At 45.9% G+C, this 18,443-nt stretch overlaps 1 protein-coding gene across 6 annotated transcripts in view; it reads right to left on the reverse strand.

Moving 5' to 3' along the window:
• Positions 1-5,599: 5,599 nt before the first annotated feature.
• The window catches only part of CSNK1A1 (casein kinase 1 alpha 1), a 32,458-nt gene continuing 19,614 nt past the window's right edge, over positions 5,600-18,443 (reverse strand). For 3 of the 6 annotated variants that reach the window (XM_066329406.1, XM_066329401.1, XM_066329405.1), the window contains 5 exons: positions 15,623-15,701; positions 14,551-14,625; positions 13,090-13,196; positions 12,084-12,232; positions 5,600-7,140 (listed from right to left, as the gene is read on the reverse strand). In XM_066329406.1, the coding sequence (XP_066185503.1) occupies positions 7,133-7,140; positions 12,084-12,232; positions 13,090-13,196; positions 14,551-14,625; positions 15,623-15,701 (418 nt within the window). In that variant the 3' untranslated portion in view covers positions 5,600-7,132. Of the gene's footprint in view, positions 7,141-12,078; positions 12,233-13,089; positions 13,197-14,550; positions 14,626-15,622; positions 15,702-18,443 lie in introns of those variants that run through there. The other 3 variants (XM_066329404.1, XR_010744711.1, XM_066329403.1) reach the window with 3 other exon arrangements.

Here is an 18,443-nt window from a genome sequence, read left to right on the forward strand (position 1 = left end):
TGTCCCAAATTGGGGCAGGAGGGTCCCTCGGTGCCACCTGAGCTCTGCTGGGCACCGCTGTGCCCGGGGTCCAGGGCACCCAGCCCCCTGGCACTGCCTTGGCTGTGTGTATCTGTCACCCAGCAACGTGCTGAGGACACGAGGGGGACAGGAGAGGGACAGGAGAGGGACACGAGAGGGACACGAGAGGGACAGGAGAACGGTGCTGGCTCTGCTTTCACAGCCTGAGCCCCGGGATCAGCAGGGCAGGGGGTGTCAGGGTGTCCCCTCAGCAGGGGACAGGGACAGGGACAGGGACAGGGACAGGGGCAGGGACAGGGACAGGGACAGGGCAGCTCCCCTGGCACTGCCTGAGGGGGACACAAAGCAGAAAGGCCCCAGGAAAGAGGGACAGGCAGATGCCAGCACGATCTTGGCACTGGGATGGGGCTTGTGTGGGAGCAACTGCCTCCTGCCCCTGCTCCACACCCTGGGGAGGCCATAAACACCTGGGAACACAGGGAAATGCATGGAAACACGTGGGAACACAGGATATATATGGAAATGCATGGGAACACATGGAAACACGTGGGAACACAGGGAAATATATGGGAACACAGAAATATATGGGAACACAGAAATATATGGGAACACACATGTGGGAACACATGGGAACACAGGGAAATAAATGGGAATACATGGGAACACATGGAAATATGTGGGAACACATGGGAATACATGGGAACACATATGGAAATACATGGAAACATATGGGAACACATGGGAAGACATGGAAATACATAGAAACATCTGGAAATATAAGGGAACACAGTGAAACACATGGAAATACATGGAAACACACATGGGAATACATGGAAATACACGGGAGAACATGGGAAAAGAGCCGGTGCCTCACAGACAGCCAGGAGCTCCCTGTCACACAGGACCAGCCCCTCCTTGGAGGCAGCCCGGGCAGAGCTGCCAGCCACAGCAGAGCCCGTCTGAGCACTGCCACCATCCCAGCCCTCCACAGCCACCACGGGGCCCTGCCCCGCCAGGAGCTGCCATTTCGGGACACACGACACGAGTGGGGACAGCTGACAACCCCCAGCAGCAGCTTGTCACCGGGGAAGGCTGAGCACAGCCAAGCCCCGACCCCAGGAGCTGGTTTTGCATGTCAGGGAAGCAAAAACAAGCCACTTCTAATCAGCATCAAGCTGCCGAGGCCGTGCTGCGTCTCCTGGGATGGGGCTGGCAGAGCTGGCACGAAAAGCAGCCCCACGCCCACCCTGTGCCCACCTTGTGCCCACCCTGCTGCCCCCAAACCCCCAGCAGCACCTCGGGGAAGGGGGCACCATGTGAAAAGCTGTCAGTGAGAGGGAGAAAGGTCACTGAGCAGGGACTTACCACCCATAATCAGTTTATGGGATTGGTGAAGCAGCTTCAGGGCGGCTGGGAACGGCGTCAGCACAGCTCCACCTTTGCCAGGGTGCAGCTCTGGCGGGGTTATCGACCCTCCCCAGCTCCCCAGGAACATCAAACAGCACAAACACACCGAATAAAAGCCGGCAAATAAAGTAACAAACAAATTAAGCGGCCCAAGGGAAGAATGGGCACAGTCACGCTCTTTGCTTCTCCTCCCCAAAGAAAGGGGCTTGGGAAGGAAAGGATGGCCTCAGCCTGCTCCTCTCCTTTCCTCCCTGAAGAAAGGGAAGGCAGGCGCTCCCAGGGAGTGTCAGCAGGGAATTCTGCTCTTGGAAAATTGAGTGGCCCCAGGAGTGCCCGCCCTGCAGGGGCATGAACACCCTCACCCTCCGTGCCCACCCTCCTGGGGCTGTCCACAGGCTCTGGCCCCACCAGGTGACCCTGACCCAGTGGCACAAACTCCAGCTGGAGAGGAGGAGGAGGAGGAGGAACCCAGAGCTCAGCACGAGGCAGGGCTGTGCCGGGGGGAAGCTGTCGGCACATGAGAATGATTCTATTTGCTGCCTAAGTGGTTTTTCTCTCAGCTCAAAGGACTTGCACCAGTTTCTGGCTTTACCTCTCTCTGCTCTCCTCCCCCACTGCCTGACTGTAGCTGCCAAGGCAGGAAAATGCTCCCTGCTCCTCTCTGCCCCATCTGGGCACGGCTCTGCCCACGGCCACCCAGCTGCCAGCCCCAGGCTGCTCCCGGTCCCCACTGTGCCCCCTTGGATTTGTGAAATCCTTGCAGTCACCAGAGACTGGCTCAAGGATCTTTAATTCATCCACAGAGTCGAGCAGCAGTTAAAAACCCACGGGAAGGGAGTGCAGCAGCTCAGGAGGATCAGATACTGGAAAAGTCCCAGTGCTCTGCTTTGGCCACAGCAACACGAGGAACTCGCCCGAGGGATGAGGAAGGGACAGGGAGGATTTATTTGGTCCTCGTGCCCCTGCTCTGGTGGCTCCTGAAGTCCCACAAAGCTGAGTCACACGAGTTCCCTGCCCCACCTCTGCCAGGCGCAGGATTGTGCCAAGTCAGGCTCCCACCCTGGCCATTTACAGGGCTGTAAAGCGAAGGCCTGAATTTATCACGCAGGCAGGGGCTCTGAGAGCCAGTCCACCCTGTAGGACAACAGGAACACTCCTTCAAAGCCTCCCGAGCAGCTCAAATTGCTTCCATTCAAAAGAAGTTCAAAGTCTGCCACCCGCAAGGCTCGGGGTTGTTTCCAGGGTGGGGACAGGGAGCTGCACCGGGACCGTGCAGTTCTTGGGGTGAGTGGTGCACACACAGCTCTGGAGGAGCTTCTCCTCCAGCCAGGCACATCCTCCAAACTCCGAGGGGGAAAGAAATGCAGTTAATCAGCTGCGGTTATAAAAACCCACCCACGTTATCAGCAGGAGCAAAAAGGTTTCTGGGGCGGGCTGAGAGCACTCGGGTGCTTCCAGGAGTGGTCCCTGATATCAAAACACCAAGTTCTTCTCTGAGAAAGGAGCTGCATCAACGTTCAGTAATTTATGAACACAAATACCCGAAAACCCAATCATCTCGAGTCTGCGGTGGGAATATTCCCTTGTTCCTCCCGATTTCCAGCTACCAAAATGCATCACTACCCACAGTCATATGGAAGAAAAAATCTCAGGTAATGTCAAAAAAGCCACATTAGCATCTCAAAGGAATGGATTTCACACCTTTAGTACTGAGCTTTGCAAAGCAGCCGAGCTCACTGCGGTACATTCAAAGGGAGGGATGGGTGTGTTGGGAAGGTTCATTACCGCTGCTGTGTCCCAGCACGAGTGGATTCCTCCCAGACAGCCCCTGTGCCACCCTCCCCCGGTTCCTGCCTAACGAGCATCCCATTAAAAAGAGCCATTTCCACGTTAGAAAGTCAGGGATGCACTCCTTGCACCACTCGGGGCCCATCGGGAGGGTGGCACTAACTCTGTGTCATCCTCCCAGAGGCATCGGAGGGAATCTTCCTCCTGGACCACTTCTCCTTTCTGTCTGCAGCCCGCCGTGCCCACGGCCGTGTGCTGTGCCACGGGGCTGAAACGGAATCACCGTGATTTCACTGCAATTAAAGGCAGCAGCAGACGGGGCTGATGGAGCTGCCTAAGCAAGGAATCGTCTCAACTGGAGAACGCTGTCAAGAGAAATGAAAGGCTCGTGCAAAAAGCCAGTTTGGGATGGCAGAAGAATTCCAAGGCTCGTGCAAAAAGCCAGTTTGGGATGGCAGAAGAATTCCACGTGGGAAGGAGGGACTGCAGGCAGCCCAAGCTCCTGGGCAGAGCAGTGGGGCTGGACTGAAGCAGCTCAGCTCAGGAAAACGCCAGCACAAAGCAGGGACAGGTTCCCAACAACAACCACAACAAAAACACCTGAAAAAGCCAAGAGAGAACAGGCACAACACTGCAACAGCGAGGCAAAGCTTGAGCTTGAAAAACAATCTCCAGAAAGACAGAATTGCATAGAAACCAGGAAAAAAAAAAAAAAAAAGTGTGTGGCACATGCTGGACAGACTCCAGCCCTACCAGACACATCAAGTGTTTTTAACACAGCCAGGGGTTGTGTTTGTCACTTGTTACCAACACCACGCAGAGGAGCAGCCAAGGAGTGACGCTGGCAGTCACCGGGAGCCAGAGCTGTCTCTTTTCACAGCTTTTATGGGAGAAGAGAAAAAGGCTCTCAACTGCTTCTGACAAGGAATGGCTTAAATAGGTTAAAACTAATGAAGCACATGAGCACTCCGTGCTCCCAATTAAGCAATCCTTTAAAAGGTGGCCTTAGGAAGCCTCTCAGAGTCGTTGTAAGGAGGTTAATAAATTGCTTTGAAACCCTGGACGCAGCTTAGTGAGATGACTAAGGAGCTGTTGTCACAGCCTAATGTCATTACCCGAATTCTGGCACTTTCCAGGGAGCACGAGGCTGCAGATCTTGAGCTTTACAGCCTCTTGTCCAAACGCTGATTCCTTGTCAGGGGCCTGGGAGTGCTTGCAGAAGAGTTCAGGCTTTGCAGGTGAATCTCTCTCAACACCAAACGTTGGCAGAGGTGCAAGCAGGAGTCAGGATCCACAGGGGTTTAATCCTTCAGGCTGAAGTCTTTGTTACAGAGCCAGGAGAACACGCAGCAAACGGGTGTTTGGTGCCTGGTTAAGGAGGGAGGGTGTCTCATGCCCTGGCCAGCACATCTGGCACAGGCTCTTGATGCAGAACACTTGGCTCACTCTCCTGTGCAGAAATCAATTCTGTTCCCACACATCTCCAAGGCTGACCGAGCTCCAGGCTCCTCAAACTACAAACCAACGCGTTTTGACACCCTCAATGTATTTACTCTCCTTTACAGCGCTCATCAAGAGCAGTTCTGTTTCTAAAACCCTCCTCAAAGTCACCAGCAAATTTAACCAACAGAGAAAAATAACTTAATTCTCCTGAAACCAAATTCTTTTCTCCAACTTTTCAGCGCGTATCTCATGTCAGAGCACGAGAAGCCATGCCACAATTCCGAGCAGCCTCTCCAGGAACAGCTGCCAAGGCGGCATTTCATTGATGCTTCTTCCCCTGCTGCCAACATGTGTTGTCAGACACGTTGCCTAGACAGCAGAAATCATGGAGAAGGACATCTCACCGTGCTCTAGATACCAGCTCTTACAAACAGACTGGTTTTCATAGGAGGCATTGCTTGAAAACCAGCCTTATTTGGATGGGGCAATCCTCAGAAAGTGGAAAACCATCGTGGCCAGGAGAAGGAGCTCCATTTCTTCTCGCAGCAGGCAGGCAGCAGAGCCTGCTGTGCCTCAGGAGCTCCCCAGTGCTATCTCTGAAGCCCAGCAGCCTCTCTGCCTCCCTGTCCTCCCACTTTATCTACCCCACTGTTTATTATTTGTGAGTAGCACACAGTGTTCTCCACCTAAAGTTTAACATCTCAGGGCAGATCCTTCTTGGACAGAGTACAGAGGAGCCTTGATCCACATCATCACCATTCCAGGAGTGCACAGTGCCTTAGGATCCTGAAGAAATGGTTTTCAAAAGGAAAGATTGATTTTTTTTTTCCCCAACAGTAAAAAAAGATGAGCTGCGAGCAGAAAACTCTGCTCCAATGCATGAAAACTGTCTAAAAAGCAAACATACAGACAACATTTACACAATAGGCATCTGGCAGCATTTTCAGACATTTTTTTTAATTTATTCTGACATGCTATAAAGGAATAAATTACACTGTTAAAGAATTACCAGCAATAAAAGTATTTCTTTCTTTCAGCTGGGCTAGAATAGGAGTGAGAAGGAAGACAGCCTGGGGCAGTAACCAATGTGAACTCTGCATGGTGCGAGGCTGCCCCCAAGAACAAGAGGAAATCTGGTCATATCCACTTCACAAGAACTTGAAAGAAAATGCCTTGGTTTCAAACCATCCAATTGGGTTTTTGTTTTTTTTTTTTCAAACCATTCCAATTTTTTATCTCCAAAGCAGCAATCACAAGTCAGTCCAGCCGAGGCAGGACACGGAGGCTGCCGATCCCGGGTCTGCAAAAGATGCCATTTCATTTTTAAAATAAAAAAATTCCAATCTTATTATATAGAGGGCTGGTCTCAAACAACAGGTTATAAAAATGCAAGACTGCCCCTTCCCCCTCAAGGAAAAAATACAAAATTTATTTAAAAACAAAATGAGGAAGAGTTACACCACTAAATCTAAAATGATTTAGAAAGAAATATGACTTCTTTTGCTTAACAAATGGCCTTAAAACTTGGTTTAAAAACAGGGTAATGTAAATTTCTTAAACTGAATTAACAAGGCAAATTAAAAAAAAAAAATCTCATTTCCTTACAGAAACAGTTTTTAGTTTTTAATGAACTTGTAAACAAAAAAGCTCCCGCTTCAAAATAAAAACAAAATCCCAGATCATATAGATGTTTACAGTGATTACATTTATCTAAGCAACTTACATACAGGTTCAGTTGTAAGATGTTAACTAAATTTCGTGACAAATATGCTGTTTTTTTTTTTCCTTTTATACCAAGAACATTATAGAGTTAATGCAGAGTCCTAAAGATTATCTAGTAGTCGCTAAGTTTCTCTTAAGTCTTCACTTTAGATGCTGTTATTTCTAGCACAGGTAAGCAGGCAGAGTCTTTCATATGCTTAAAAACTGGAATCTTTGGTTACTACCATGTCAGCTGGCTTGGTATGTTGCACATAGAAGCCAACAACTTTAAGAATGTTTTAAGTGTACAACTTTTCAAAACCCAGGGAGGAATAACCAGAAAAGAGTGCACAATTGTGAGCATTTACAATTATCACAACTGTTGCCGAAGACTGTTCATGCCATTCTTCCAAAACAATGAGATCTCATAAGCAGTGTAGTTCAAAGTAAAAAGGTAACAAAAATTGGCATATGCACAATTTTCTCCACTTGTGTGTCAACCATTAGTTAACTTTTCCACTTGAAAAAAATGCAATAGAAAACTGGACACCATGTTTCACTATCTCAGTAATATTCACAATTACAGCTGCTACAACTCAAAGTGCAGCATCACTGACACTGCCCAGAGCCAGTTTATACTGATATTAAGTTCTTTACACCAAGGAAATGGTTGCCCACAGCCACTGGCAAGTGTATGAACTAAAATTTCTAGGATTTGGGGAGTGACAAGTCCTGCTCCGATCTGCTCTGCTTTGTCCCATCCTCGTCATGCTCAGAAACCTGCAAGATAAACACAAGGGGAAACTTACTGACGTGGGATGGAAACGAGCAACAGCCTTCACAGGAGGAGAATTAAACAGCAGTTATGGTCATTCAAAGGGGAAAATGCTGCTCCATCTGGGAATTGCAGAGTTCCTGGTGTCCAATTCCAAAGGTAACCGGCATTTGCCACAACTCTGGAGCTCACACACCTCTGACTCACACCTCCTGCTGCGCTGGGAAACAGCCTTAATGCACCAGCTGGATGCCACATTCATTCCTCCAGCAGGAATTCAGCCCAGCAGTTTGAAAACAAGCTGTGTTATTGCCACTAGGAAACAGGATGTAATTTCATAGGATTGTTTTCTACTCGTCTGCAGTGGCTCATGTTTATATCCCTGAATGTCAAGCTGTCATCTGACTGCAGGGTGCTCTCCAGAGATGCAGCGCGGCAGTGTCACAGGACAGGCAGGGGAGAACTCACCTCACAGGAACCGGTGTCACCACAAAGCCACAGCAGCCACAACACAAGGCAGGAGCTGTGACAGCGCCTGGGGAAGCAGCACACCTCAGCCTTTGGAAGGACAAGTGCTGACTCACACGACAGGGGAGGTGGTGCGCACGCAGCAGTTCTTTTCGTGGTCAGTATCCCAAATGACATTGGGGGGTAGGACAGCACAGGAATTCACACACACACACATCTCCAAGAACCAGTTACTGCCAGCTCAGCCAGTCCTCCCTCCGTGCTCCTTGCTGGTGACTCAGGTGGCACAGGGAACAGGAGCCCCGACCAAAGATGGCTTTGCCAAGGCAGTTTCCGCTCTGGATGCCCTCCAGACAGGATGGCTCTGGCCGTGGGTGACTTCATCACAGCAACAGCCCTGAGTTTTTGCAACAGAAATCTCTTCTCAGTGAAATCCAGATAGAGCTGACCTCAGCTACAGCTTGTGCTGTCATCCAGAGAGACGCGAGTGCAAACAAGTCTTACTAGCCTGACATTCTGTCCGAAACGTACCTGGAGAGCACCCAGAAAAAGGCTCTGACTCTTCCAGAACTGGCTACAGGTCACTTCAAATAGGTTCAGAAACTTGTTTTAAACCCAGTGTTAATGCACTGAAGGACAATTCTCTTCATCCAGCACTGGTCATATTAAAAAAACCAAACCCTGCACCAGAATCAAGACAGCCATTCCTACTTGAGTGCAATTTCCCATAGAAAGCCTAGTGACTCCTGAGTTCCCTAATCCTTGATGCACACAACCAAAAATTATGCTGTTTTTCCATTGAGTGTGTTCAGCAGAGAACACTGATTCATCTTTTGAACCACTTTCTCCATCAAAGCAGCCAAAACAAAGTCAACAAAGGAAGAGTGTGGAAAGAAACAGATCAACTCATTGCTTCACAAGTCTGAAGATTTCACAAGAAATGGGAGCCTGAACCTGAGGACAAAGGACATCCTACCCAAATGATCTGCTGCTGTTAGAACTCCTCAAACCCAAGGTAATGTGGGCAGGAGAATGTCCAGCTACAGAGAGCAACAGGGAACTGGATTCAAGTCAAAATGTCCCTTTTAAGTCCTGCTAAGACACTGCCCAACCACAGCTGTCAGCTGAGATGGGCACTCAGAGCACACAGAGCACTGCTGGTATGAGGAACATGCTGGAGAGCTCATGGTGACATCTCTTCCACAGATCTTGGCTCCATAAAGGGCCAAATCATCACTCCTTGTCCTTTTGAGGTGTTGCCCAAACCTCTGAAAATCTCTGTGCTACGTGAGGGATCCTCAAATTCCTGTATTATTACCATGGCTGAAGATCTGATTGACAGGGCAGCAGCAACTGTAGTGTAATTCCCTAAAAACCTCACTTTGAATGCTCAAATTTTGGGTATTCTCCATTTCTCCAGACAAGCAAGTGAGAAGTATTCAGTTGTCAATAATTGTAATTCTCAAGCAGAGAAGCCTCAGTCTGTTCTGAGCAATCCTGCCACCACCACAGGCAAATATTAATGGACCATCTGACTGCCTCACAGAATCTGCCAGGAATTAAAAAACACCTCTCCCAAATAGAAGTGGTAGACTTTATCCTGCAGATTGACTGCTTGAGTCACTTTTATGACCGAGGGGAGCTGAGTGTAAGCACAGTTACAAATCACACCTGAACAACTGCTGCTCTGGCAAAAGAGAGCCAGCCCAACTTCCCCGAGTCAGCAGAGCTCTGTCTGCTGGAACAGTTCACCTCTCCCAAGTTCCAAACCAGCTGATCTGGCTGTTACAAAAGACACTGCACACAGTTCCAGAGAGGGGCAGGGGAAAAAAAATAATCAAAGAGAGAAAAAGGCCATGGACAGAACAGGTTATTCTGGAACCCAACGGAGTATTTAGCCTGGATAAACTCTAGGATTCATTGATGATTTAACATGGATCAGAGTTAAGGAAGTCAAGAATATCTGTAAATCAGCACACTGGCCAAACAATCTGAGTGTGTACTTCTCTGGCCCACCCTGCCCAGATGCACATCTTCACCTGCTCTTTATAAATAACTGCCCCTGTACATTGCTCTTTGCAGGACTCCAGTTTATGGATATGGTTACCAGAGGGGGAACATTTGATAGCAGGAAGGCTTTTAAGCCACTTCCACACAGGCTTTGCTACAGCAACTGCAAAAGAATTCAACTGAACTCCAGAAAAAATAACCAGGTATTTCATCCTCTCCAATGTGACAGAGCATCCAAACCATACAGCCTCCTCCTTCAGCTTAGCTGGGTTCAAAAATCTCTTCATCAATAGGCCAAATTCCCCACAAAAAGACATGTAAGATTTTAGGAATCTGAAAATCTTTGCTTTGATGAACAGATGAAGCCTCTGAAGTCTTCAGATGTCTGCCAAGCACTGCTTTAATGCTCTGCTGACATTACAGCTCGATCGATCCAAGGGTCACAAGCCTTCCTTGGTGATGGGGAGGGAAGAGGAGGGTCATTCCCCAAAAAACCCAGTGAAATTGTGCTAAAACACCAGGAATTTCATCTTAACTGTAGCAAGGAGTCTCTACCAAAGGGCAGTGTGATAAGGAATGTAAATCAGTGAATAGAAATGCTCTAAGGCTGCATGGCAAAGCCTCCCTGCTCCTCATGCCCGGCAGTGAGCTCAGCTCTGCTCTCTGGCACTGCAGCATCACTTCAAGGTGCAGGCAGATAATCACTTTAATGACCTTTTCTTTCTTCACACACAGCATTTGGGCAGAGACTGTCTGAGCCAGGAGAGCAGCACATTAAACCTCAGAACACTTCAGCAAATCTGTGTTTCACCAGCTCACAACTTGATTTTCAGGGCAGGTTCCACTTTCCCCCTCCTGCAAAGCCTTCACTTTGAGCAGGAGCTCTTGTGAGTAATGTACATTTTTGCTCAGATTATCTTCTCCTGCTCCAACAGCCAACGTCTCCACACCCTAAACTGGGCTGGGTTCTGAACTTCAGTCAGAGTTTCTCTGTTTCAGGAAGCAATCCAAGCCCAGGTGCTTAATCACCCAGTCTGCTACTGGTGTTGCAGCTGAAGGAACTGGATTCCAGCCTCTGTCAGATCCAGGCACTCTTTATGCCAAAAAATCTGACATTTAATGGCATCTACCAATTTGGGTGTTGTTTTTTCCAAGAACCACTTCAATCTTGGGAAAAGCAGCGGGTATTTTACTACTTCATTTATTCTGGATGAAATGTGGGGTTTTGGTAGCTGTTTTGACTAAAGACACCTGGTAAGGTTTGAATGCTGCCACAATAAGTGAAGAACAATGTTCAAGTTTATTGCAAACACTTCTGCATTTCTTTGATTTCCAGGATTGTCATGTTAGCCAAGTATATCATTTTATACCTATCAAAATGACAGACAAGAGGTACTGAAGAGCAGCAATGCCTCAGTACAGAATTTAAACCTTCCCTCTCTATTCTCAGTGACACGATCTCATTAGTTTCAATTTTATCCTCAGCTCTGCTGGAGGAATTGGTTTCATGGCAAAACTGGCTCAAAAATGCACAGATGTGGTCGTTTCATTCTAGGGAATTACCAGGCTCACACACACATTTACGTCACAAAATAAAAAGTATTTCAAAAGCTTCTAGACCATGTGGGAAAAAAAAAAAAAATTGATGCGTCTTTTCAGAACTCAGTTTTCAGTTATTACACAATTACATTTGAACATGTTACAACATTTCCCTTTGAAACCATAACCTAGAAACATCAAAAAAAAAAAAAAAAAATCATCAGGAAACCTAAAGCTCCACCCCAGAGCACCCAAATACTTCAGAAAATTGTGAGTTGGCAATCCACAGCAGTTTTGGGGTTCCTGCTTGATTTAGACAAGGCATTTTTGAGCTCATTTGGAACTCTGGACCAAATGCCTCAATGTAAACCCACTGGAGGAAGCCAGAGCAGTCACAATTTTCTGTTCCCAGTGTTTGAGGCATACAGAACAGAAGCAAACCCACAGCACTGTATACCAGCTGCCACAGAGCAGAACCCAAAGTCTCTAGATCCTCGCCTAGTCAATGAGAATTATCCCTTAAGAAGTGTTAGGTCTAGGATTTTGGATTGCATGATATATTTATACATATATAAGGACATATATATGTATATATATAAATCAAAATAAATAAAAATGTCACATTCCCAACACCGAGTCAGTTTCTTGTTTTTTTTTGGAAAGTGGTTAATGCGGGAGCAAAAAGATGCAGTGGTTAAAAAAATGACCCAACATCCCCAGAAGAAATGATATGAATAACAAGGACATTTTGGTATAAAGTTAGTAGTCAAATTCTCCAAGGACGTCTTTTGGTTTTGCTTTTGAATTGAAGAGCCAAATGTAGTTTTTAAACCACCTCCTTGATCTAACACTTGGAATTGCCGCCGTTGTCCAAATTCGTGGAATTTTTTTTTGTTTTTCCTGTAACGTCACTTGGTTCTTGGCTACTAACCTTTCATGTTACTCTTGGATTTGTCAGTTTGCTTGCCTGTGGGGGTTTGGGCCTGCTGCCCCTGCCCACTGGAAGAGGCTGCCTGCTGTGCTGCTTTCTGCTTTAACATTGTCCAGTCGAATGTGTAGTCATACTGGTGGTTCAAGGTCCTGCAAAAAAAAAAAAAGAAAATGTTCTGCTGTAACACATCAGAGCTAACACAGAGCCCTGCCTGAAATCCCACAACTAGGGGATAGCTCCTTCTCTAAGCTGCTTTAGAGATTATGAATGGTATAGAAATGCTAAGTATTACTAACTGAAAGGGATTCTTGCAGCAAGCCCAAATGCCAGCCAGCAGCATTTACTCACTGCTTACACAAAGGTCTGCACTTGTGGAAGCAGCACTTCCTCCCAGCCCAGCTCACCCACTGTCTGCACTGAGCACTTTTTTTTTTATTTTAATAATAATATAATTTCAAGGAGAGACTGCAGTATTGTACACGATTGAATAGGAATTCTTTGGATTCCAGAAACCTGGGGGGAGACTCGAGAGATCAGTACCAGCCCTTCCTTTGACAGATGCTGTTCACTGCACAAGGTGGAATTTATGTTCCAGTTGCTCTTAATGAGCTCAATGAAACAGCACTCTTCTCCTCCACTGAAATTTCTCTCCTGGGAACCACTGCTGGGCCCAGCACCAATTTCCAAACATAAAAAGCTTCAAAGACTCCCACACTGAGGGGTCAATTTTATAAGGTACTTGGAACAGAACCTGAAGCATGGGCTCAACCCTGTGGTCACACCACACAGTGCAAAAACAAGAGAATCCTTTCCCTCTGTGTTTAACATCGAACAATAATTTCTCAGGTCCTTTAAACAGCTTTTGAAGCTCTGAAATGAAAGGAAGTCCCAGAAGAACTCCCTACACCACACACACGAGGAGCTGCTCTCTGCAGTGCCAGTCCCACAGAGCAGTTCCCAACTGGATCCCTGAGAAGTTTCTGTACTTTTCCACTTGGAGACTGACCTGAAAAGAATACGGAATAATTGCCTCAGATACATGTAATCTGGTGCCTCTTCAAAGCGCAGGCCACGACAGTAGTTCAGATACATGGCAAATTCTGCAGGGAACCCCTGTAAATCAACAGTGTTAATCAAGCCACGGCTTGCAGCAAAAACCTTCTAACAAAGGCAAAGGGATCTCCATCTGTCTCTAACAGCAGAGGAGAACTGGTTGAAGATGCATGAATTAATTCCACTTTGGTCCTAGTTGTTCATCTGTTCTGTATTTCAGCGTGTGGATTTGCTCAGGTGCACATTCCTTCCCCAGAACTGTTCCCTCATTGCAATCACAAGCTCTCTGCTACTAGAACCTTCAACATTTAACTTCTTTATAAAGCACATTGTTCATCCTAATTCAACCTCGTTCTTATTAACTAAATCTCTAAAATAATGGTAATTATCTGGTAAGAGATCCACTCTTGTTTCTTTGATAATCTGCTTGAACGTAGCAGAGACAGGGTCAGTTAACAAGCATTAAGTGTGAAAATCTTTTGAAAGAGATTTTCATAATTTAAGTTTTCTGCTTTACATTTTTAAACATTTTTAATGCTGTATGAAAGCCCACCTGTAATAGGTACTAGCACACAGAACAGTGCTGTAAAAAAATCAGAGGGTGTAACATCCCTGTTAGGGCCAGTTCAAGGCCACACTGGATGGAGCTCTGAGCAACCTGGACACTAGTGGAGGGTGTCCCTGTCCCCAGCAGGGGTTAGAATGGGATTATTTTTCAAGTCCCTTCCAACCCAAACCATTCCATGACCAGTTCAATAGCCTGGGAGATGCTGTCAGACTCTGGGGATGGAGATGTGTAGGACTAGAAAGTGCAATCCTTGGGGCTGCTGTCTGAGGTGCACAAACCCTGCTGTGCTCTCAAAGGTCTTTGTTAAGAAACACTTGGATGCTACAGTGTGGAGGAATCTTAAGACTCAAAGGAAAACCTTGGAAATACAAATATCACTTGCATCCAATTTCACTAGAGCCACTACCTGAGTCAGAGCAGACAATATGAACCCTCCTGGAGAGGCAGAAAGAGCATTTGGGCAAACCAGACAGCTCCACCTTGGTTACTTATTGACTTCTGATGTCAAACTCGCACTGTAAACGTTGAAGAACTGAACAAGCCTCACGTAAGAGAGCTGGGAGCTTGCACAGCCAACAGGCAGCAAGACCTGAATGATGGTGCCATGAACTTTGCCAAGGAACAGCAGCAAATGCTGCCCTGCACACACAATTCCCAGTCTTGCTGGGTGGCCAAACACAAGGCACCCAGTGCCTGCCAAAGCAGTACTATTCAGCAGCAAATGCCATGTGAGACTATTTAATAAATTGGCTCAAGTTTAGAAAAAAAAAACCCCAAAACAAAACAACAAACCGAACAAGAAAAGAATTTCCATTTCACAGTGTGACATCATTTGGAAACTCTTACCTTACACAAAACCTCAACAGGAGTGGACATTTTCTTTTCACTAATCTTTTCATACTTTTGCTTCTTTGTTGCAGCCTGTGGAACATGTAGGTCACAATATAAGAGATATTGTGCAACACTGGATTAACAAGGACAGCAGTAAAAAAAAAAAATAAAAAAAAAAAATTACAAAAATCCTTTGGTCAACCATAAGTATTTTATGTGAAATCTCCAAGTCCCACACACTTATTGCAAAGAGAATGAAGGTCAATCTGGTATTAAGATTTGGCCACAGTTTAATACCATTTGTCGCAGTCTAATGCTCCCATCACATGGCACAGCTCGTGTAGTTCTAGCTGCTTTTGTCCATTAACCACACCAGACTTGCAGCTACATTGGCCAAAGTTGCATTAATTCCCACTCAGTGCCCCATTCAGGGCTGCTTCAGCACCCTTCACATTCATTTGCAGCTGAAGAGTTCCAGTGGGCCACAAGCTGCTGCCTTTTTAGAAACTGTGCAGCTGCAACACCATTGGAATTACACAACTCTCACACGGAGGAAGAAGAACAATTAAAACGTGAAAACCAATCACTGGTGCCTAAATAAGTGAAATAAGAAATGTCTGCCACGATTGTAGCTGGCTCCCATACATGGAAATCCTGAACAAGCCTGCTGCAGTTCATTATTCAGTTGTGCCATAACCTGGACTGAAGATACCACTGAGGCTGAACTTGCCAGGCAAGAGATTATTTCCATGCTCTCTCCAGCAATTCAAAAAGCCACTAACAATGTTATTTTCTATCTCCCAAAGGGGCCTCAGCCTGCAACAGGACAATAACTGGCAAAGATGATGTCAGCTATTGTTTAGCATAGATTTTAAGACAGCCCAACAATGCACATTTTGCCTGCTGCCTAAGAGGCAGAATCCACAGTCTATAAATATCAAGCTTTGGGAAAAGCTGCTTTATACAACTGAGGCTAAACGTTATACAAACCCACCTGACAGGCAGAAGCATGATACCCAAACATAAAAAAAAAAAAAAAAAATCAATTAAAAGGGTGGGGGAGGGAAAAGAAAGCACCATAACCTACCTTTAATCCTTGCCAAGGCAGACTGGTTCTGTTAAAGTACATCAATACATAGCCTAGAGACTCCATGTCATCCCGACGACTGCAGGAGCAAAAACACAAAGAATCACCAATTCTGGCATTTCTCACTTTGTTCCACAGTGCTAGCATTCAAAAAACTTAAATTAAAAAAAATAATTCAGGAATAAAGCCTAAGAGAACCTTAAGATAGGGAAGAGATCCTATTCATTTTTAAAGCAAGGAACATTCTACAGAATATTTTGCGTGTTCTAAATTTCCATCTGCAGTGACACTGAAACAAAAACTTTGGGGAAAAAAACCAGAAACATGAACTGTCTTTCCTGCCTTATTAAGTAGTTTGGGTAGAAACTGGAGATTTTCCTGTAGGAACCATGGAATGCATTGTAAGAGAGAATGAGGTTAATGGGGTCAATAAAGCTGTAACATCATGACAGTAAAATTATGCCCTGCACCTTGGCTCAGTCTGGGATCAATCCTGACCACCTGGCCCCTAAAGGGCATTGCTCCTTTCCTCCTTCCCTTCTGTCAAAAACCCCTGAGCTGTCCCTGATTTTAAAAGGCAGCAACATTTATAAAGGTGCATGAATCAATGAGAGGTGCCTCTGCCTTCTTCCCACTGAACTCTGTTCCAAGGCAGCAGGAGAACTCCAAAGTGATCCAGCCACAGACTTCACTGACAACTTGCACAAACTCTCATGCAAAAGGCTTCATGTGCCCTGCACATGTTCCACATCCTCACTCTGGCCACATGAACAGCACTGTACTTTGCTCACAGCTTTCCTGAGCACTAAGACCAGCACAGTTCACTGGAGTGGAAAACACAATCCAGGATTTTTTTTTTTTCTCCTCTTGGCAAAGTTGCCTCTTCCCAGCTGTGGTGAAATCAGATTTTTCCTCTGACTGCCCTTCTGCAGCTGACATCTATTTAATACGAGGCAGAAAAAGAACTTATTTTTCTCCTCCCTGCTCCCTTATGGGGACAACCTGGTGGGTTTTGCTGCTGCTCTGCCACCCAGAGAAGGATTTAAAGGGTGGCAGGACAGACTCTACACCTCCTACCCCAACAAGGGATCAAGAGGCTGACAGTGGTATTGCAAACAGGATTACACACAAAGGTGAGGGAAAAACAGCTCCCCAGAAGTGGGAACAGGCTGTAACCTGATCTATCTGCAGATCTTGGTAGGAGAAGAAAGAAGTTGGTGATGTTTTGTCTTCTAGCCCAGTCAGAAGAGCCTGGCACCTCCTCCCTCCTGGGCCAGCTCTGTGACCCTTTGGGCAACAAAGGAAAAGCTATCCCAGGGGAAAATCAGCTTGGCTCCCTAAAGCTCTTAGCACAAGGCCAGAAAAGCTCTGCCGTGCCCAGGGAAGAGAGGATTGGTTGCCTCCCCTCAGCAGCAGCTACCTCTGAGATCATCTCAGCTGCAACATGAAACCACAGACAAAGGGCTGAAAAATGATCCTGAGCCCACAAATTCCAGCCTGCAGAACTTGCTAATTCTATTACAACTGCAGATTTTAATCACCAACAGCATTCAGTGAACCTGTACAGGGCCGTGATGTAGAATTATGTTTTCTGAGAAGGCAGTGATAAATTCAGAAACAATAAAGGGATTAAGAGTATCCACCCCCCAGCCAGCTCATTGTTTTAATGCTGAATGTCACGATCTTGTAGTAGGAAACATTTCGTTCTGTCAATCTGTAATGGGTACATTATTACCATATATCAATAGAAATAGTTTTTAGGATTTGGAAAACAGGACAATCCTCTCCATTATTAAAATAAATAACATTGCAAACAGCTCCTTGAGCACAGCTGTCATTACCTGTAGGAAAACGTGTTCTGTAACAGTTAAAAGTACAGGAGTAGAGGTTGAAATATTCTGCCATAAGCTCCAGAACTGGTTTCTCTTGATTACAGGAATGCATTACTTCTCTGCCTCACTGCTGGCTTGACCTAGACACTTTAGCAGCTTGTAGCAAGCAGCAACCTACATTTCTAATTATAACAGAATTCCCATTACCAGCAGATACGGTGTAAAATCCAACTAAATTCAATTTTTGGTGTCCAACTAAATTCAAAAGCAACATCCTTTGCAGATCCCTCCTTCACTCCCAGGTGCAAGCACAGATATTCCCTTACCAGAACTGCTTGGGATGTGTGAAATTCATTTATTGCAGAAGTGACACCTGTCATTTACCTCCCTGAGCCACATGCCAAGCTGGCTTCAATAATGACACTGACAGACAATAAAATACCCTGAAGGAACCTTAAGGAAATTAAAATTAAAAAAAAAAAAAAAAAGGAAACATGGAGAGTTTTAAAGGACATTCTGCCATTCTCATCTTAGTTAACACAAAGGTCAAAGGCACAGACATTCCTGGAAGCTTTAATTATCCAAGAGAGGTAAAGCCACACTCCTCAGTTCTCCAGTACAATATTTGGGCACAGACATAAGGAAGAGAGGCATCCCTTGTTATCCCATGGGTACCTAACACACCCAAACAACCTGAAGTCCTCTCTCCACTGGAAAATGCTAGGATCCTGCAGGAACAAAATGCCTTTGATCCAGAAGATAAAAATGTGTTTGTTGATTAAGCAAAGCTCGAATAGATAAAAATAAATCCACAGACATGTGTACATATCTACAGACATGTATGCACCAGAAACTAAAATATAGTGTGACTGAAGGTATTTAAGCCTTGCCTGCAGGCAAAAGGAGAAATAATGGTTTACTAACCTTGGACAGAGTGAGAAAACAGGCCAGACACCAGCTTTAGAACACCCTTTCTGCTTACAGAAAGG

Source organism: Sylvia atricapilla, chromosome 14 (genome assembly GCF_009819655.1).
Source record: "Sylvia atricapilla isolate bSylAtr1 chromosome 14, bSylAtr1.pri, whole genome shotgun sequence".
In the NCBI taxonomy this organism is placed as follows: Eukaryota; Metazoa; Chordata; class Aves; order Passeriformes; family Sylviidae; genus Sylvia; species Sylvia atricapilla.